The sequence below is a fragment of the Bos javanicus genome, chromosome X, assembly GCF_032452875.1.
Source record: "Bos javanicus breed banteng chromosome X, ARS-OSU_banteng_1.0, whole genome shotgun sequence".
NCBI classification, from domain to species: Eukaryota; Metazoa; Chordata; class Mammalia; order Artiodactyla; family Bovidae; genus Bos; species Bos javanicus.
Window position 1 is genome coordinate 37,664,324 of NC_083897.1, and position 21,201 is coordinate 37,685,524.

General features: G+C 43.1%; 1 protein-coding gene across 3 annotated transcripts in view; it reads left to right on the top strand.

Annotated features, from left to right (window-relative positions):
• The window catches only part of GAB3 (GRB2 associated binding protein 3), an 86,338-nt gene that overhangs the window by 27,014 nt on the left and 38,123 nt on the right, over window positions 1-21,201 (top strand). For 2 of the 3 annotated variants that reach the window (XM_061408921.1, XM_061408918.1), the window contains exons 2-4: window positions 2,048-2,351; window positions 5,305-5,518; window positions 6,090-6,562. In XM_061408921.1, the coding sequence (XP_061264905.1) occupies window positions 2,048-2,351; window positions 5,305-5,518; window positions 6,090-6,562 (991 nt within the window). The remainder of the gene's footprint in view (window positions 1-2,047; window positions 2,352-5,304; window positions 5,519-6,089; window positions 6,563-21,201) is intronic. The other variant, XM_061408922.1, reaches the window with a different exon arrangement.

Genomic DNA, 21,201 nt, shown 5'->3' on the forward strand with positions numbered 1-21,201 from the left:
TCCTGAGTGCTTTATACCATCCCTAAAGGCAGACCCTAGCCAGGCCTTACCTGCCAGGTTCTGTTTCCTTTTCCCTGTCCCAACCTCACATGGGGTGACTGCTCGCCTCCCCCCACCCCCACCACCCTTCTGATTCTGCCTCTTGCCCAGCGTCAAAGGGGCTTTCCATTCTGAGCCCTGATTGCAGGTCATATCCACCATTCAGCGCCTCATCAAATTCTCTGTTGCCTCAGATCTTGCAGCCCCTGGGCAGGGAGGGAGCTGAGAACACCCCACATGGGGCTTCTCTCCCCCTGCCCTGCCACCCTAGTCAAAGCCAAAGCTGGTGGCCTTCTCAATGTGTCAGGCCCAAATGACACTGCAGTGGCCTGTGGAACAGCCTGCCCTATTTCAGCTCTGGTTTCTTTTCTTTTTTGAGCCTGGACTCAACTTTGCCTAATCATCTGACCTCAAGATTTGGCTGTTTCCCAGATTCCTATAGCATTAAGGGAAGTTCATTCCTATTATGGTGTTTCTCAGGAGGGCACAGAGGATCGCTTTAGGCCAGACAGTGTGCACCCTCCATGCCCCCAGCCTTCTTGACTGGCAGCACAGGGCTATCTTCAGATGTCCCCGAGGGCATCTCAGTTCCTTGATGGAGGAATACTGACCTAGGTGGTGGTTGCAGAAGTGTCTCCCGCTTTATGATAAGTGTGGAGATTCCTTAAAAAACTGGAAATAGAACTGCCATACGACCCAGAAATTCCACTGCTGGGCATACACACTGAGGAAACCAGAATTGAAAGAGACACGTGTACCCCAATGTTCATCGCAGCACTGTTTATAATAGCCAGGACATGGAAGCAACCTAGATGTCCATCAGAAGATGAATGGATAAGAAAGCTGTGGCACATATACACAATGGAGTATTACTCAGCCATTAAAAAGAATACATTTGAATCAGTTCTAATGAGGTGGATGAAACTGGAGCCAATTATACAGAGTGAAGTAAGCCAGAAAGAAAAACACTAATACAGTATACTAATGCATATATATGGAATTTAGAAAGATGGTAATGATAACCCTGTATGCAAGACAGCAAAAGAGACACAGATGTACAGAGCAGTCTTTTGGACTCTGTGGGAGAGGGAGGTGGGGGAGATGACTTGGGAGAATGGCATTGAAACATGTATAATATCATGTGGGAAACGAATCACCAGTCCAGGTTTGGTGCAGGATGCAGGATGTTTGGGCCTGGTGCACTGGGATGACCCAGAGGGATGGTGTGGGGAGGGAGGTGGGAGGGGGGTTCAGGATTGGGAACACGTGTACATCCGTGGCAGATTCATGTTGATGTATGGCAAAACCAATACAATATTGTAAAGTAATTAGCCTCCAATTAAAAGAAAAAAAAAAAGAAAAAAAATCTGTAAAGAATTGCTGGCACTACCCATCTCTCTACTTCACAGTACTGATTTTCTTTTACTTCACATTTTCTGATCCTTGCACCCTCCCTCGAGTTCACGTCCATTGGTATAATTTAGACAATCATTAACTTAAACTAATGATAATCTGCTCTCCTCACCAATGTGTATGATTTTCCCTTTCTTGTTGAGCAATCCTCTACAAGTTCAACGACTAGGTTAGGTCGCACTGGATTGAGGTATATAGGGGTAAGAAAGCTTCCTTCCTGCCCTTCACTATTAGAGTTTTCTTTTTTTTTTTTTTTTATTTGGCTGTGCTGGGTCTTAGTTGTGGGATGAGAACACTTAGTTGTGGCTTGTGGGATCCATTTCCCAGAGTAGGGATCAAACTTGGGTCCCCTACATTGGGAACTCGGAGTCTTATCCACTGGACCACCAGGGAAGTCCCTAAATTTTTTTTAAAGCAGGGTGCCCGTAAATTTGTGTTGCATGCCTTTGTGATGAGTGCATATTTCTACTCGACCTGGCGGCGTGACTCCCATGGCTACCCCCCACCGCGATAGCCAACGGGAAAAGTGGAAGAGGCCGAGTGCGCTCCGGGGCTTCCTATCACGGGGGCCAATGTCCGCTTGCCTCTCCCACAGGCCTGGCGCCGGCGCTGGTTCGTGCTACGGCGGGGCCGGCTGAGTGGCGACCGCGACGTGCTGGAGTACTACCGCAGCCAGCGTGCCAGCAAGCCCATCCGCACCATCGACCTTAGCGAATGCGCCGTCTGGAAGCATGCGGGCCCGGGCTTCGTTCGCAAGGAATTCCAGAACCACTTCGTGTTCATTGTCAAGACCACGTCTCGCACGTTCTATCTGGTGGCCAAGACGGAGGAAGAGATGCAGGTGTGGGTGCACAGCATCAGTCAGGTCTGCAACCTCGGCCACCTGGAGGACAGAGGAGGTAAGAGCCCACTCAGGGTGGGGAGTCGGGGGGCTGAGGCAAAGGTGTTGGCCCCAAGTGCGCCAGGGGGGTAAGGGAACTGGGTGGCCAAGCCCGGGCACTGCCCACAGAGCATGAGGAGCCACTTTGGTCCCTTCAAAGCCGCCCGGTGGCTTTGCCATCATCAGGACACGCAGGCAGAGAAAGCACAATGTGGGTGGGGACGTTCTGTACAGCTCTGATTTTTCCCACACTGCTGCTGCTGGTTTTTCTAGAAATATCAAATATTGCTGTCTTTAAAAAAATTTTAGGAACTCCAGATTTTCTGTTGCCTATTGTGTTGTTCAATGCTAAATTTTAGAAAGACAGAAGTAGGCTGCCTGTCATACTCAGGGAAGGTTTCCGCTTATGTCCAAGTGGCTCAAGGTCTCTGCAACGGAAATGAGTTCTAAGTTTGCTCTGAACCATTTTGGGGCACTGGGAGCAAATGACCCATGTGGCTCTTTGTCTGCCACTCTTGCTCTCTCTTTTACACGCACACACGCACATTGCCGTTTCTATGTAATATACTGGCTATAATGCACTTAAGGTTACAATTAACTTCCCTTCGTGGATGTTGCTATTGAGCCCCTGGCACCATGCCTTGATCCTCAAACTACAGACTTCGAGTCTTCGTTTTTTTTTTTAGCCTCTTAGCCTAGCAGGCCAACCTTACCCTTAAATCCCATGGCATACAGTTGCTTCACCCTTTCCCTCCTTAACTGGGTGCTTTATCGTCTTCCACGGAAATAACCACATTCTAACACTAGGTGGCGCAGAAGAGTCAGAGTTGCATCCCTCTCTAGACAGACGTGAGGCTGTGTGTGCTTCCTGCCAACGAAGTCCTTTTCTTTTCACGACGCAGGCAAGCTTACTAGGTGAAGCTACGCAGTTACACCGTTGAACTTTGAGAGCACTCGAGTAAGAGGAAATGAAATGATGGCAGTCTGTTGCCCTTGCTGCAACAGAGTTTCTTTACAAAGTTGCACTGAATTTGTCAAGACACTGTGCAACCCAGCAGAGCCTTGCTGCTCACTCTTCATGCCTAGTCCCTACCTTCGGTGCAATTAGATGCATATTTGTGTTTCATGTCGTATGTGACTTCTGTTTCCTCATTTGGCAGTGATGCTAAAACGTAAATACATAACATGTTTCCCAGTATGCCAAGGGGAGCACAAAGGAGTAAGGCACCAGGCACGAAACAGAAAGTTCTGGCCTGAAGTTGGAGGATGGGCAAATCCCCCATGACCTCTTCTGTTCCCTGTAGCCTCCCCCCACCTTTGTTTGGAGGAGGAATAGATGGGGAAACAGTGGAAACAGTGTCAGACTTTATTTTGGGGGGCTCCAAAATCATTGTAGATGGTGATTGCAGCCATGAAATTAAAAGACACTTACTCCCTGGAAGGAAAGTTATGACCAACCTAGATAGCATATTCAAAAGCAGAGACATTACTTTGCCATCTAGTGAAGGCTATGATTTTTCCAGTAGTCATGTATGGATGTGAAAGTTGGACTGTGAAGAAAGCTGAGTGCCGAAGTATTGATGCTTTTGAACTGTGGTGTTGGAGAAGACTCTTGAGAGTCTCTTGGACTGCAAGGAGATCCAACCAGTCCATTCTAAAGGAGATCAGTCCTGGGTGTTCTTTGGAAGGAATGATGCTAAAGCTGAAACTCCAGTACTTTGGCCACCTCATGTGAAGAGTTGACTCATTGGAAAAGACTCTGATGCTGGGAGGGATTGGGGGCAGGAAGAAAAGGGGACGACAGAGGATGAGATGGCTGGATGGCATCACAGACTCGATGGACATGAGTTTGAATGAACTCTGGGAGTTGGTGATGGACAGGGAGGCCTGGCGTGCTGCAGTTTATGGGGCTGCAAAGAGTCGGACATGACTGAGTGACTGAACTGAACTGAACTGTAGGGGTTGATTCCTCTTCATCTCAGAACCAAGCCTAAAGGGGCTGTATTGTGGCTTCTCACATAGAGTGTTTGGTTCTGTCTCTGGTAACCATAGGTAGGCAGCACATCATGTGTACCCTGGCCAGTAACTCCATTAAATGCTTTTGTGTATTAGCTCTTCTCATCCCCAGACCAACTGTGTGGCAGAGGTACTCTGAGCGTAACCACTTTATAGAGAAGAAAACTTGGACCAAGCAGATAACTTGCCCAAGGTCACGACAGCTAGATATTAGAGTCTGCACTTGAATTCAGGCAGTTCTGGGCCACTCTGACTCAGGAGTCCTAAATTCCTGCTAACTTGGTTCAAAAGGGAAATAAAAGCAGGCTTTTCATTGGGAGTTTCTGAATGTGGGCTTTACCAGCCATCACAACACTTTATTTCTTTCATTCCTTTTCCTTAGACATCACTAGCGGTCAATCATTCACACTGCTCTTTATGTGTTACTTGTCTCTCTCCTCTGGTGGGCTGTAAATGCCAATGGGGGCAGAGTCTTTGTCTTGGCTGGCAAAGTTAGAACAGTCCCGTGCACATAGTAGGTGTAAGAGAAAGTATCTATATAGACATAAGTAGACATATATGTCTATATCTGCATGCCTGCACATGTGCCCAAATGCATATGTAAGTATACGTATATATATTTGTTATGCATATATATGTGTATATTTGTTGAGTGAATAAACAGTGATGAATGTAGAGTTGTGGCTGAGGGCCATGAAGAAGCTGTGTGTAGACTATCTGCAGATTTTTAGGCCAAGAATGATTGCTTTATTTTGCCCTTAGTTGATTCAACACTTCACTCTTGGAACATTGGCCTTCTTCCCCAGACGTTGTTTATAGCTTGGGGAAATGGTCTTCTCCATCAGTACAAACACCAGCTGTGATTTTCATCTTCTGTTTGGCTTCTTAGATGCCATCTGAGAAACTGTGTTCTAGCCATTCTTAAACATTCTGCTGGGAAACGATTTGTCCTGCAGATTCCATGGAGAGTGGCTGTCGCGCCCCCTCCTCCGCACAGCCCTCCCCCTCCAGCTCCCTTCTCACCAACTCTGCTGTCTGCTCCCTGCCAAGAGATGACCTGAGCACTAGTACTGTAGCCACTGAGGAAACCAGAAGTGAGTCAGAGTTGTTCTTGCTTCCTGATTATCTGATTCTATCCAACTGCGAGACGGGAAGACTGCACCACGCCAGGTATGCCTCTGCGCCCGGCCTCCTCCATTGGCAGAACCCACACTGCTTCCTCTTGCAGCCTCTGTGACTGCCATGCCCTCGCTGCAAATCAGGCCGTTTAGCTGTAGCATCTTCTAGTGGGTGTATCTCTGCTCCCCTCGCTTCCTGCTGCCGCCAGGGCAGGGCCAGATCCCTATCAACCACTATCAAGGCCGAAGCATGTGGTACACCAAACAGAATGACTCAGGCATTTTGGCGTTGTGGCTTTCATTTCTAACCTTGCATTTTCATTTGTATCTTCCACTTAGATGATGAGAAAAATCAACAAACCTTTTTTTTTTTTTCCCCTACATCAAGGGGTTGCTGTCACTGAGGGGTGTGGAGGGAATGTCACTATAAAAGTTAAAAAAAAAAATGGCAACATTAGAGTAGGGGGCATGATGGCAGCATGGCCTTTTTTCCCCCACAGCGTGGCTTTGCGGTGGGTGGGTGGCTTTCTCCTTCAAACTTCTGCCAAAGGTGTAGCAGTACCAACAGCCGCTGTGGGGACTTGTGACCTTTCAGTCAAGTGTCTGTGCTTTTCTTCCCTCAGTCTCCCCACCAGATGTGACAGCTGGTCAAACTCAGAGCGCTCACTGGAGCAGGCTTCCTTTGACGACGTCTTTGTGGACTGCCCACAGCCGCCACCCTCTGGGAGCCTGGCCTGCCCTTCACACCCTGGGAACGGGTCTCAGGAGGCCCCCTCCATGAGGCCCCAGGCCACCCTGATCTGGATGAAAGATGTCAATGGCCCATCCAGGGACCACTTTGCTTTACCACTGGGGGAAACTTCCTTAAATTCTTGGTTTGATCAAAACCAAGCTTCCTTGCCCTATGGGGTAAAAGAACTAGACGTGATGTCTAACATACCCCCTCCTCGCCCCCCTAAGCCGAGCCATCTCTCTGAATGGTGGCACAAGGAGCAGTTCCTGTGCAGAGGGCCCAGTAGCCTCAAGAAGCCAGAAGGCACTGTGGTGCCCAGAAGAATCTCCCTTTCTGGTTTAGACGACATGAGGACCTGGAAAGGTAAGTGCTGGATGATGCTAAACTTCAGGTACTGACAGCAGCCGGCTCCTCTTTGCTTTGTGTTTCCATGTCAGCGTCCTTTCCTCAGGCCATTCTGGTGTCCTAGCGGGGTCAGGCCCTAGGTGGAAGTGCACATCCGGAAACCCCCCGCCCCAATCCCAGCGTCCCCCTGCTCATCTCTGTCTGCAGACTGGAAGATATCCTTGGTCCCTGTAGATGCTGAAAAAACTCAGATTCCTGGTGCCCTAGCCATGCCCCTGCCCATGTGATGGCCTCCCCTCCTGAGACCAGGCTCCTGGTGTTCATTTGGAGCCACTCAGGGACCACTTGGTACAGAAGGTAGTGTCTTTGGCTTCTGCGGAGGGAGGAGAGCAGAGCTCTTGTCTTCTGCTGCTGCTGCTAAGTCACTTCAGTCGTGTCCGACTCTGTGTGACCCCATAGACGGCAGCCCACCAGGCTCCCCCGTCCCTGGGATTCTCCAGGCAAGAGCACTGGAGTGGGTTGCCATTTCCTTCTCCAATGCATGAAAGTGAAAAGTGAAAGTGAAGTCGCTGAGTTGTGTCCGACTCAGCGACCCCATGGACTGCAGCCTACCAGGCTCCTCTGCCCATGGGATTTTCCAGGCAAGAGTACTGGAGTGGGGTGCCATTGCCTTCTCCATCTTGTCTTCTAGTTGTCAACAATACCATCAGCCTCATCCTTCATGCCACCTGACGTGTTCTTTCCAACTTCTCCCCAGCTAAGCTGAAGTGCTTTTGGCCAAGCTATCACCATTGAGGTGACGCTAACCTAGCCATCTCAGCTCGGTCCATTGCCATGCCCTCCTGGAGCCCCCTTTGGCCTTTTTCTGGAAATCTATTGATTCCCATGGGGTTCTATGCACACTCTCTGTCTCCTTCTCTCCTGCTGTACCTCCATCCAAATGTTGTGTTCTTTTGCATGAAAGTAAACAGAGGCTAAAACTCTTTGCCATGAAGTGATGGGACCAGATGCCGTGATCTTAGTTTTCTGAAGGTGGAGCTTAAGCCAACTTATTTTATTGGAAGGAAGAGTGGAAACGAAAGCACTTAAGTGGATCTTTTGCTGCAACTTATTGGAAAGGTAAAGATCATTACCTTATAGAAAAGGTAAAGATAAAGGTAAAGACATTCACGTCTCGCCTTGGTGGCCAGGGAAGTCACCCTCCCTGAGGCTGGCTCTCATTGTCACTGTGTTCCAAGGTGTGCTCGTCAAACAGAGACTGAAATGCCATACTGAGAGACCCCATCTTGGGCAGGTTGGTGTCATGGTCACCGAGTTTGTTGAAGGATCTCCCCTCTTATTCAGGTGATGAGTCTTGGTGAAATGATGCAAGCAGAAGTTGTGTTGTCAGTGGTCAGTTGGCATGGTTCCAGTAGGGACTGATGCACCCTTTTTTTCAAGGGTGTAGCACACATTCTATTGCATTCTGCCTCTTGCTCTCTCAGTCATCATGGTTTAATTTCTTGATGTCATGAGGATTTCGGGATTCAGCCACCTCATTGGTTCTTCCCAAACAGTGTCGAACAGGAAGCCACCACGGCTCTCAGTGAAGAGTGTCTGGCTAACTGGGAGGTTTGTTTTGAAAATCAGTTGAAATGAGTATCCACCACATTGTTGGTTCCAGCACATAATAGGTGTTTAATATTTTTCTGTGTCACATCTATCCTATTAAATATTTTCATGACTGGATAAGGAAATCATTATGACTAACAGTTTATGTCAACCCAAATGTCTTCTTCAAGTAATGTGGAATCTTGTATTCAGTACATTGATCTGATCTTTACTTTGAGGAAATGTAATATGTAAATCTGAGCCACACTCAGCTCCCAGTCTTGTTTTTGCTGACTGTATAGAGCTTCTCCATGTTTGGCTGCAAAGAATATAATCAATCTGATTTCGGTGTTGACCATCTGGTGATGTCCATGTGTAGAGTCTTCTCTTGTGTTGTTGGAAGAGGGTGTTTGCTATGACCAGTGTGTTCTCTTGGCAAAGCTATATTAGCCTTTGCCCTGCTTCATTCCATATTCCAAGGCCAAATTTGCCTGTTACCCCAGGTGTTTCTTGACTTCCTACTTTTGCATTCCAGTCCCCTATAATGAAAAGGACATCTTTTTTGGGTGTTAGTTGTAAAAGGTCTTGCAGGTCTTCATACAACCATTCAACTTCAGCTTCTTCAGTGTTACTGGTTGGGGCATAGACTTGGATTACTGTGATATTGAATGGTTTGCCTTGGAAACGAACAGAGATCATGCTGTCATTTTTGAGAATGCATCCAAGTACTGCATTTAGGACTCTTTTGTTGACCATGATGGCTACTCCATTTCTTCTAAGGGATTCCTGCCTGCAGTAGTAGATATAATGGTCATCTGAGTTAAATTCACCTATTCCAGTCCATTTTAGTTTGCTGATTCCTAGAATGTCGACGTTCACTCTTGCCATCTCCTGTTTGATTACTTCCAATTTGCCTTGATTCATGGACCTAACATTCCAGGTTCCTATGCAATATTGCTCTTTACAGCATCGGACCTTGCTTCTATCACCAGTCACATCCACAACTGGGTATTGTTTTTGCTTTGGCTCCATCCCTTCATTCTTTGTGGAGTTATTTCTCCACTGATCTCCAGTAGCATATTGGGCACCTACCGACCCGGGGAGTTCCTCTTTCAGTATCCTTTCATATTGTTCATGGGGTTTTCAAGGCAAGAATACTGAAGTTGTTTGCCATTCCCTTCTCCAGTGGGCCACAATATACAAGGCTGTATATTGTCACCCTGCTTATTTAACTTATACGCAGAGTACATCTTGAGAAATACTGGGCTGGAAGAAGCACAAGCTGGAATCTAGATTGCCAGGAGAAATATCAATAACCTGAGATAGGCAGATGACACCACCCTTATGGCAGAAAGTGAAAAGGAACTCAAAATCCTCTTGATGAAAGTGAAAGAGGAGAGTGAAAAAGTTGGCTTAAAGCTCAACATTCAGAAAACGAAGATCATGGCATCTGGCCCCCTCACTTCATGAGTAATAGATGGGGAAACAGTGGAAACAGTGTCAGGCTTTATTTTTGGGGCTCCAAAATCACTGCAGATGGTGATTGCAGCCATGCAATTAAAACACGCTTACTCCTTGGAAGGAAAGTTATGACCAACCTAGATAGCATACTCAAAAGCAGAGACGTTAGTTTGCCAACAAAGGTCCATCTAGTGAAGGCTATGGTTTTTCCAGTAGTCGTGTATGGATGTGAGAGCTGGACTGTGAAGAAAGCTGAGTGCTGAAGAATTGATGCTTTTGAACTGTGGTGTAGGAGAAGACTCTTGAGAGTCCCTTGGACTGCAAGGAGTTCCAAACAGTCCATTCTAAAGGAGATCAGTCCTGGATGTTCTTGGAAGGACTCATGCAAAAACTGAAACTCCAATACTTTGGCCACCTGATGTGAAGAGTTGACTCATTGGAAAAGACTCTGATGCTGGGAGGGATTGAGGGCAGGAGGAGAAGGGGATGACAGAGGATGAGATGGCTGGATGGCATCACCGACTCGATGGACATGGGTTTGGGTGAATTCCAGGAGTTGGTGATGGACAGGGAAGCCTGGCGTGCTGCAATTCATGGGGTCGCAAAGAGTTGGACACACGACTGAGTGACTGAACTGAACTGAACTGACTGAATATGTAAATGTGCAAAATCTTCATGTGATTTTGAAAACAACCTCTCCTCTCCCCCAAATGTGGAGAACACATACATATCTGTCAACACACCCCTGTAATGAATTATACCTCCTGTACTAGGCCGACTGGTTCTCAGATCCTGTACATAGCACTTTATCTCCATGTTTATTTGATCCCTACTTCATTATCTAGTATTTTACTATAGTTTCTGTACATATTTTTCTTACTTGAATGATGCACTATCTTTTATATTTCACACTAGGAACTGTGTTTATGGCTTTAAAGGTTATATTAGAAACCAGTACAATATTGTAAAGTAATTAGCCTCTAATAAAAATAAATAAATTTTTAAAAAGTAATTATCTTTAAAAAATCTAAATAAACTATCTTTAACTCTCTTAATTTCCCCACCCCGGATCCCTTAAAAAGATTTAAAATACAACTGTATTATTGAAAATTTCACACATTTACAAAAGTAGGAGACTGTGGTATGATGAACTCCCATATATCCACCCCCCAGTTCAGTTCAGTCACTCGGTCGTGTCGGACTCTTTGTGACCCCATTGACTGCAGCATGCCAGGCTTCCCTGTCCTCCACTATCTCCCAGAGTTTGCTCAAACTCATGTCGATCAAGTTGGTGATGCCATCCAACTATCTCATCCTCTGTCATCCCCTTCTCCTGCCTTCAGTCTTTCCCAGTATCAGGGTCTTTTCTGATGAGTCGGTTCTTCGCATCAGGTGGCCAAAGTATTGGAGCTTCAGCTTCAGCTTCAGTCTTTCCAAGGAATATTCAGGGTTGATTGCCTTTAGGATTGATTGGTTTGATCTCCTTGCAGTCCAAGGGACTCTCATGAGTCTTCTCCAACACCACAGTTCAAAAGCATCAACTCTTCAGCAGTCAGCTTTCTTTATGGTCCAAGTCTCACATCCACACATGACTACTAGAAAAACCATAGTTTTGACTATACAGACCTTTGTTAGCAAAGTAATGTCTCTGCTTTTTAATATGCTACCTAGGTTTGTCATAGCTTTTCTTCCAAGGAGCAAGTGTCTTTTAATTTCGTGGCTGCAGCGATTTTGGAGCACAAGAAAATAAATATTTCCATTGTTTCCCCATCTATTTGCCATGAAGTGATGAGACTGGATTCCACGATCTTAGTTTTTTGAATATTGAGTTTTAAGCCAGGTTTTTCACTCTCTTCTTTTCACTTTCATCAAGAGGCTCTTTAGTTCCTCTTCACTTCCGCCATAAGAGTGGTGTCATCTGCGTATCTGAGATTATTGATATTTCTCCTAGCAATCTTGATTCCAGCTTGTGCTTCATTCAGCCTGGCATTTCTCATGATGTACTCTGCATATAAGTTAAATAAGCAGGGTGACAGCCTTGACATACTACTCCTTTCTCACTTTGGAACTGATCCATTGTTCCATGTCCTTTTCTAACTGTTGCTTCTTTATTTATTTATTTAAATTGGAGGCTAATTACTTTACAATATTGTATTGGTTTTTCCATACATCGACATGAATCCACCCGGGCGTACACTTGTTCCCCATCCTGACTCTCCCTCCCACATCCCTCCTCATCCCATCCCTCTGGGTCATCCAAGTGCACCAGCCCCAAGCATCCTGTATCATGCATCAAACCTGGACTGGTGATTTGTGTCACATATGATAATATACATGTTTCAATGCCATTCTCCCATACCATCCCACCCTCCCCCTCTCCACAGAGTCCAAAAGACTGTTCTATACATCTATGTCTATTATGCTGTCTCGCATATCGGATTATTGTTACCATCTCTCTAAATTCCATATATATGCGTTAGTATACTGTATTGGTGTTTTTCTTTCTGGCTTACTTCACTCTGTATAATAGGCTCCAGTTTCATCCACCTCATTAGAACTGATTCAAATGTAATCTTTTTAATGGCTGAGTAATACTCCATTGTGTATATGTACCACAGCTTTCTTATCCATTTGTCTGCTGATGGACATCTAGGTTGCTTCCATGTCCTGGCTATTATAAACAGTGCTGTGATGAACATTGGGGTACACGTGACTCTTTCAATTCTGGTTTCCTCAGTGTGTATGCCCAGCAGTGGGATTGCTGTGTCATATGCAGTTCTATTTCCAGTTTTTTAAGGAATCTCCACACTGTTCCATCTGGACCAGGGCTTTTGTTTGCTGGAAGATTTCTGATTACATCTTCAATTTCCATTCTTGTGATGAGTCTGTTAATTTTCTATTTCTTCCTGGTTCAGTTTTGGAAAGTTGTACTTTTCTAAGAATTTGTCCATTGCTTCCAAGTTGTCCATTTTATTTGCATATAGTTGCTGATAATAGTCTCTTATGATCCTTTGTATTTCTGTGTTGTATGTGGTGATCTCTCCATTTTCATTTCTAATTTTATTGATTTGATTTTTCTTCCTTTGTTTCTTGCTGAGTTTGGTTAATGGTTTGTCAATTTTTTTTATCCTCTCAAAGAACCAGCTTTTGGCTTTGTTGATTTTTGCTGTGGTCTATTTTGTTTCTTTTGCATTTATTTCTGCTCTAATTTTTAAGATTTCTTTCCTTCTACTAACCCTGGGGTTCTTCATTTCTTCCTTTTCTAGTTGCTTTAGGTGTAGAGTTAGGTTCTTTATTTGACGTTTTTCTTGTTTCTTGAGATATGCCTGTATTGCTATGAACCTTCCCCTTAGCACTGCTTTTACAGTGTCCCACAGGTTTTGGGTTGTTGTGTTTTCGTTTTCATTTGTTTCTGTGCATATTTTGATTCTCTTTTGATTTCTTCTGTGATTTGTGGGTTATTCAGCAGCGTGTTATTCACCCTCCATATGTTGCAATTTTTAACAGTTTTTCTCCTGTAATTGAGATCTAATCTTACTGCATTGTGGTCAGAAAAGATGCTTGGAATGATTTCAATTTTTCTGAATTTACCAAAGCTAGATTTATGGCCCAGGATGTGATCTATCCTGGAGAAGGTTCCGTGAAATTCATTGTTTTGCGGTGAAATGTCCTATAGATATCTATCAGGTCTAACTGGTCTATTGTATCATTTAAAGTTTGTGTTTCCTTGTTAATTTTCTGTTTAGTTGATCTATCCATAGGTGTGAGTGGGGTATTAAAGTCTCCCACTATTATTGTGTTATTGTTAATTTCCTCTTTCATACTTGTTAGCATTTGTCTTACATATTGTGGTGCTCCTATGTTGGGTGCATATATATTTATAATTGTTATATCTTCTTCTTGGATTGATCCTTTGATCATTATGTAGTGTCCTTCTTTGTCTCTTTTCACAGCCTTTGTTTTAAAGTCTATTGTATCTGATATGAGTATTGCTACTCCTGCTTTCTTTTTGTCTCTATTTGCGTGGAATATCTATTTCCAGGCTTTCACTTTCAGTCTGTATGTGTACCTTGTTTTGAGGTGGGTCTCTTGTAGACAACATATATAGGGGTCTTGTTTTTGTATCCATTGAGCCAGTCTTTGTCTTTTGTTTGGGGCATTCAACCCATTTACATTTAAGGTAATTATTGATAAGTATGATCCCATTGCCATTTGCTTTATTGTTTTGGGTTTGAGTTTATACACCCTTTCTGTGTTCCCTGTCTAGAGAAGATCCTTTAGCATTTGTTGGAGAGCTGGTTTGGTGGTGCTGAATTCTCTCAGCTTTCACTTGTCTGTAAAGCTTTTGATTTCTCCTTCATATTTGAATGAGATCCTTGCTGGGTACAGTAATCTTGGCTGTAGGTTATTTTCTTTCATCACTGTATGTCCTGCCATTCCCTCCTGGCCTGGAGAGTTTCTATTGAAAGATCAGCAGTTATCCTTATGAGAATCCCCTTGTGTGTTATTTGTTGCTTTTCCCTTGCTGCTTTTAATATTTGTTCTTTGTGTTTGATCTTTGTTAATTTGATTAATATGTGTCTTGGAGTGTTTCACCTTGGGTTTATCCTGTCTGGGACTCTCTGGGTTTCTTGGATTTAGGTGATTGTTTCCTTCCCCATTTTAGGGAAGTTTTCAACTATTAGCTCAAGTATTTCCTCATGGTTTTTCTTTTTGTCTTCTTCTTCTGGGATTCCTATGATTTGAATGTTGGGGCATTTAACTTTGTCCCAGAGGTCTCTTAGATTGTTCTCATTCCTTTTAATTCATTTTTCCTTTTTCCCCTCTCTTTCATTTATTTCTACCATTCCATATTCTACATCGCTTATCCTATCTTCTGCCTCCGTTATTCTACTGTTGGTTCCCTCCAGAGTGTTTTTTTATCTCATTTATTGCATTATTAATTATATATTGACTCTTTTTTATTTGTTCTAGGTCCTTGTTAAACCTTTCTACATCTTCTCAATCCTTGTCTCCAGGCTAATTATCTGTAACTCCATTTTGTTTTCAAGATTTTGGATCATTTTCACTATCATTATTTGGAATTCTTTATCAGGTAGATTCCCTATCTCTTCCTCTTTTGTTTGGTTTGGTGGGCATTTGTCCTGTTCCTTTACCTGCTGGGTATTCCTCTGCCTTTTCATCTTGTTTATATTGCTGTGTTAGGGTGGCCTTTCTGTATTCTGGCAGTTTGTGGAGTTATCTTTATTGTGGAGTTTCCTCTCTGTGGGTGGGTTTGGACAGGTGCCTTGTCAAGGTTTCCTGGTTAGGGAAGCTTGTGTCGGTGTTCTGGTGGGTGGAGCTGGATTTTTTCCTCTGGAGTGCAATGAAGTTTCTAGTAATGAGTTATGAGATGTCAGTGGGTTTGGAGTGACTTTGCGCAGACTGTATATTGAAGCTCAGGGCTATTTTCCTGTGTTGCTGGAGAATTTGCATGGTATGTCTTGCTCTGGAACTTGTTGGCCCTTGGGTGGTGCTTGGTTTCAGTGTAGATATGGATGCATTTGATGAGCTCCTATTGATTAATGTTCCCTGGAGTCAGGAGTTCTCTTGTGTTCTCCAGATTTGGACTTAAGCCTCCTGCTTCTGGTTTTCAGTATTATTTTTACAGTAGCCACAAGACTTGTCCATCTATATAGCACCGTTGATAACACATCTAGGTTAAAGATGAAAAGTTTCTCCACAGTGAGGGGCACCCAGAGAGGTGCACAGAGTTACATGGAGAAGAGAAGATGGAGGAGGGAAATAGAGGTGACCAGGATGAGATGAGGAGGAATCAAAAGAGGAGAGAGCGAGCTAGCCAGTAATCACTTCCTCATGTGTGCTCCACAGTCTGGACTGCTCAGAGATGTTCACGGAATTATACCGAGAAGAGAAGAAGGAGGAAGGAGACAGAGGTGGCCAGGAGGATTAAGAGGGGAATCAAAAGGAGAGAGATAGATCCAGCCAATAATCAGTTCCCTAAGTGTTCTCCACCATCCGGAACACACAAAGAGATTCACAGAGTTTGGTAGAGAGGAGAAGGGCGAGGGAGGAAATAGAGCCGACCTGGTGGAGAAAAAGGAGAGTCCAAAGGGGAGAGAGCAGTCAAGCCAGTAATCTCGCTCCCAAGTAAAAATGGGTACTGAAGATTGGGTTCTTAAAGGTAGAAAATTGATAACAAATACCAAAAAGCAGAAATTAAAAATCTAGAGGTTGTATTTTCAAAAATACAATATTAAAGAAAAAAAAGTCACAAAAATTATAAAATATATATATGAAGTTTGCTTTAAAAAATTGGGTCTTTTTTTGCAAAGTAATAGTAGGTTATAAAAATAAAAATTAAAGGAGTAATCGAGGACTTAAAAATTAAAAAAATTAAAGAATGATAATAGTATGTCAATTCATTTTCAGATAGTTCCTTGATCCGGCTTATACTTCTCAAGATCTATAGGTCCCTTCCTATGTAATCGATACTAACTACAGGGTTTTAATCTATTGCACCTGTCACTTCCAAGATGGTTCCTTCTGTTTTTAGCTTCTTCTGTTTGCTGGCCTCTTCAGTGTTTAATTTCCACCCTAGCACAAGGGGGTGGTGGTGGACACTTTTTTAGGCTCACTTGTTCAGCCATGCCATGGGGAGGGAGGAACACTGCAAACAAATAACACTGGCATGTGCTCACAGTGTCTCAGCCACACTGGGTTTTTCCCCGCTCACGGCGTGTGTGCTTTCCTTGTCTACACTGCTTAGGCTCTAGGTTGCTCTGCTGGGAACTGTTTGAGGCCGGCCCTGGGTTAAATGCACTTCCCAGGTCTAAGCTGCTCAGGTTCAGGTACTCAGGTACTCCTCAGAGGCGCAGACTTGGTTGGGCCTGCGTTTTGGGCCTGCATTTTGGGCCTGCGTTTTGTGCCCTTCCCAGGTCCTAGCAGCTCAGATGACCAGGTGTTTGGCGAGTGCGGTCGCTGTGACTTGTCACCTCCCCGGTCTCTGCCGCTTGGTTTTCTGGGTGTACAACCAGCGCACCTTCTCAGGCAGATTTTGACTGTCCAGAATCCCAAGAAGTATTGGTTAGCAACAAGCCTGCTTGCAGTTTGGTAGATAATGCCTCTCTGGGGCCACAATTGCCCCCTTCTGGCTCTGGCTGCCCTCACCTGCATGTCTCCGGAGGGGGATGGGCTGGTCCGCAGCCGGCTAGCTCTACTCAGTCCTTTGTTCTGTGAGCAGGCCTGGTGGTGTCTTAGGTTAGGGCTTTTCGCAGGGTAGCTGTCCCACAATCTGGTTTCCTATCTCAAGTTAGTTCCCTCAGATTGCCCTTGGGGCATTCAGGCCCCGTCCTTAGTCTAAGCAATGCAGCCCGCGCCTCCCTGCCCAGCCCCCGCTTGCTAGTGGCGGATGGAGGCGTCTGCACTGCTTCTCCGCAGGGAGTTACCGTTAGGCACGTAAACCTGTGGGTTTTAATTATTTATTTTTCCTCCCGGTTATGTTGCCCTCTATGTTTCCAGGGCTCACCACAGACTCGCCAGTGAGTGTTTCCTGGTATTTGGAAACTTCTCTCTTTTTTAAGACTCCCTTCCTGGGACGGATCTCCATCCCTACCTCTTTTGTCTCTCTTTGTATCTTTTATATTTTTTACTACCTCCTTTCGAAGACAATGGGCTGATTCTCTGGGTGCCTGATATCCTCTGCCGGCATTCAGAAATTGTTTTGTGAAATTTACTCAGTGTTCAAATGTTCTTTTGATGAATTTATGGGGGATAAATTGGTCTCCCCATCCTATTCCTCTGCCATCTGTCTTTAAAAATTTTTTTTAATATTTATTTATTTGGTTGTGCCAGATCTTAGTTGTGGCATGTAAACTCTTACTTGCAGCATGTGGGATCTAGTTCCCTGACCAGGAATTGAACCCATGCCCCACTGCCTTTGGAACGTGGAGTCTTAGCCACTGGACCAACAGGGAAGTCCCTAACTGTTGCTTCTTGACCTGCATACAGATTTCTCAGGAGGAAGGTCACGTGATCTGGTATTCTCATTTCTTGAAGAATTTTCCACAATTTGTTGTGACCCACACACTCAAAGGCTTTAGCATAGTCAATTAAGCAGAAGTAGATGTTTTTCTGGAATTCTCTTGCTTTTTCTATGATCCAATGGCTGTTAGCAATTTGGTTGCAAAATTGGTTCCTCTGCCTTTTCTAAATCCAGCTTGTTCATCTGGAAGTTCTCAGTTCACATACTGTTGAAGGCTGGCTTGGAGAATTTTTAGCATTACTTTACTAGTGTGCAAAATGAGTGCCATTGTGTGTTAGTTTGAACATTCTTTTGCATTGCCTTTCTTTGAGATTGGAATGAAAACTGAGCTTTTCCTGGCCTGTGGCCACTGCTGAGTTTTCTAAATTTGCTGGCATATTGAGTGTACTTTCACAGCATCATCTTTTAGGATTTGAAATAGCTCACCTGGAATTCTACCACCTCCACTAGCTTTCTTCATAGTGATGCTTCCTAAGGCCCACTTGACTTTGCACTCCAGGATGTCTGGTTCTGGGTGAGTGATCACACCATCGTGGTTATCTGGGTCATGAAGATCTTTTTGGTGTAGTTCTTGTGTGTATTCTTGCCACCTCTTCTTAATATCTTCTGCTTCTGTTAGGTCCATACCGTTTCTGTCCTTTATTGTGCTCATCTTTGCATGACATGTTCTCTTGGTATCTCTAATTTTCTTGAAGAGATCGCTAGTCTTTCTCATTCTGTTGTTTTCCTCTATTTCTTTGCCTTGATCACTTAAGAAGGCTTTCTTATCTCCTGCGCCAGGTTTAACAGTTACTAAGTTTTGTTTCCTGACTTACTTTGCTGCTTAAATATAAAATATGACATGTCTATAGTGTTTCTGTTCCTTAAAGTTTTCAATTTCAAGTGATTAATCAGCAATCTCTTAAACAAAACACATTCCTCAGTTTAAATTTTTATTAATTTTTTTTATTTTTGGAGTGCATGAATTCTTACTGGAAAAAGTTAAACAATACAGAAGTACATACTACATCTTCTTTTTAAAGCATAAATGAAATCTGAATATATTTACTGTAATGTAATTCGTTATCCTGATATCATGGCACCACTATGCTTGTCTGCCTCTAATCTGTTTTCCACACTGCAGTCAAGTGATCTCTTAAAAAATTTAAATCAGATAGTCAGTTCCTTGCTAAAAAACCAATCTAATGACTTCTCTGCACTAGGAATAAAATGTAAATTTCTTACCATAGTGTACAAGGCCCACTGTGATCTGCCTTGCCTATATCCTTTATCTTTCTTTTATTTTTCTTCTGCTTTTATTGAGATGTAATTGACATACAACACTGTGTAAGTTTAAGGAACACAGCATGATTTGACTTATATACATCATGAAATGATGACCACAAATTTTGTGAGCATCTATCATCTCATATAGATATAACATTACAAAAATAGAAGCAAATCTTCCTTCTGATGAGAACTCTAAGGATTTACTCTTGTAACAACTGTCATATATAACATGCAGCACTGTTAATTCTATTTATCTTGTCATGCATTACTTCCCAAATATGTATTTATCTTACAACTGGAAGTTTGTACTTTTTGACTGCCTTCATCCAGTTCTTTTTCTCCCCATTCCACACTTTCAGCTACTACCTATTTTTGGCCTCATCTCACAGGCTTGTTCCCGGGATCTTAGTTCCCTGATCAGGGACTGAACCTGCATCCTGAGCAGTGAAATCACAGAGTCCTAACCACTGAACAACCAGGGAATTATCCTTATTATTTTATTTGTGTCTATAGTTTTTAATGGCTTTTAGTGAAGTCTTGCATATCTCATTAATATATTCCCATGTATTTGTTATTTTTCATGTTATTGTCAATGATATTTTACTTAAAAAATTTTTTGCTATTGCATAAAAATAAATTTTGGTTTTTATATCTACCTTTTCTTTTTTTTACTATTTATTTATTTGGAAGTGCTAGGTCTTAGTTGTGGCATGTGGTATCTCATTCCCCTACTGGGATCAAAACCTAGGCACCCTGCATTGGGAGTCTTAGCCACTGGGCCACCAGGGAAGTCCCCTATCTTTTCTAAATGTATATTTACTTACATTTTTCTTTATAACATGCAAATACTAAAAACTGTTTTTTCTAACATCTGTATCTTTCATTTTCTTTTTCTCATGTCACTGCTTGGGCTAGGAAGGCCAGGATATCTTTGAATAGTACTGTTAATAACTGGGATCCTTGTCTTATTCCTGGTCTCACCTGGAAAACTTCTGTGTTTCACTGTTGTAATGTGGTTTGCAGGAAACTTGTAGATACTGTTCATTGGATTAAGTACATTCTCTGATATTCCTACTTTGCTAAATGTTATTTTTTTAAATCATCAAGGGGTATTGAAATTGTTGAAATATTTTATGACCATGTGATTTTTCTCCTTTATCCTGTTAACATGAAGAACTTCACTGGCCAATTTTTTTTGAATTACAGTTGATTATTTATAATATATTAGTTTCCCTTTCAAGTGTATAACACAGTGATTCAGTATTTTTACAGATTGTTTTTGTTGTTTAGTTGCTCAGTTGTGTCTGACCCTTTATCATAGTATCTTTTATATGTTACACCATAGTTTCTATACACATTTTTTCTCCTTGAGTGATTCACTGTCTTTTATGTTTTGAGTTAGGAACTGGGTAAAAAGAGTTGGAGACAACTTAGTGACTGAAAAACAACAACAATATTTCACTGTATATATGTGTTGCATCTTCTTTATCCATTCATCTGTTGATGGACACTTTAGTTGCCTCCCTGTCTTGGCTATTGTGAGTAGTGCTACTATGAACATTGGAGTGCATATGTCTTATTGAATTAGAGTTTTCTTTTTTTTCCTGATAAATGCTCAGGAATGGGATTGCTGGATCACATGGTAGCTCTATTTTAAGTTTTTTGAGGAACCTTCATATATTTTCCATGGTGACTACACCAGCTTACGTTCCCACCAGCAGTTGTACAATGGTTCCCTTTTCTCCACATCCTCACCAACACTTGTTATTTGTTGTCTTTTTGATGATAGCCGTTCTCACATGTGTGAGGTGATATCTCCTTGTAGCTTTGATTTGGATTTCTCTAATAATTACTGATGTTGAACATCTTTTCATGTTCCTGTTGGCTATCTTACGATTTTTTTGTAAAAATCTCCATTCATTTTCCTCCCCATTTAAAAAAATCAATTTATTCTTTAATTGAAGGATAATTGCTTTACAGAATTTTTATGTTTTCTGTCAAAACTCAACATGAATAAGCCATAGGTATACATATATCCCCTCCTATTTGAACCTCCCTCCCGTCTCCCTCTCCATCCCACCCCTCTAGATTTATACAGAGCCCTTGTTTGAGTTTCCTGAACCATACAGCAAATTCCCATTGGCTATCTATTTTGCATATGGTAATGTAAGTTTCCATGTTACTCTTTCCATACATCTTATCCTCTCCTCCCCTCTCCCCATGTCCGTAAGTTTATTGTCTGTGTCTGTTTCCCCATTGCTGCCCTGTAAATGAATTCTTCAGTACCATTTTT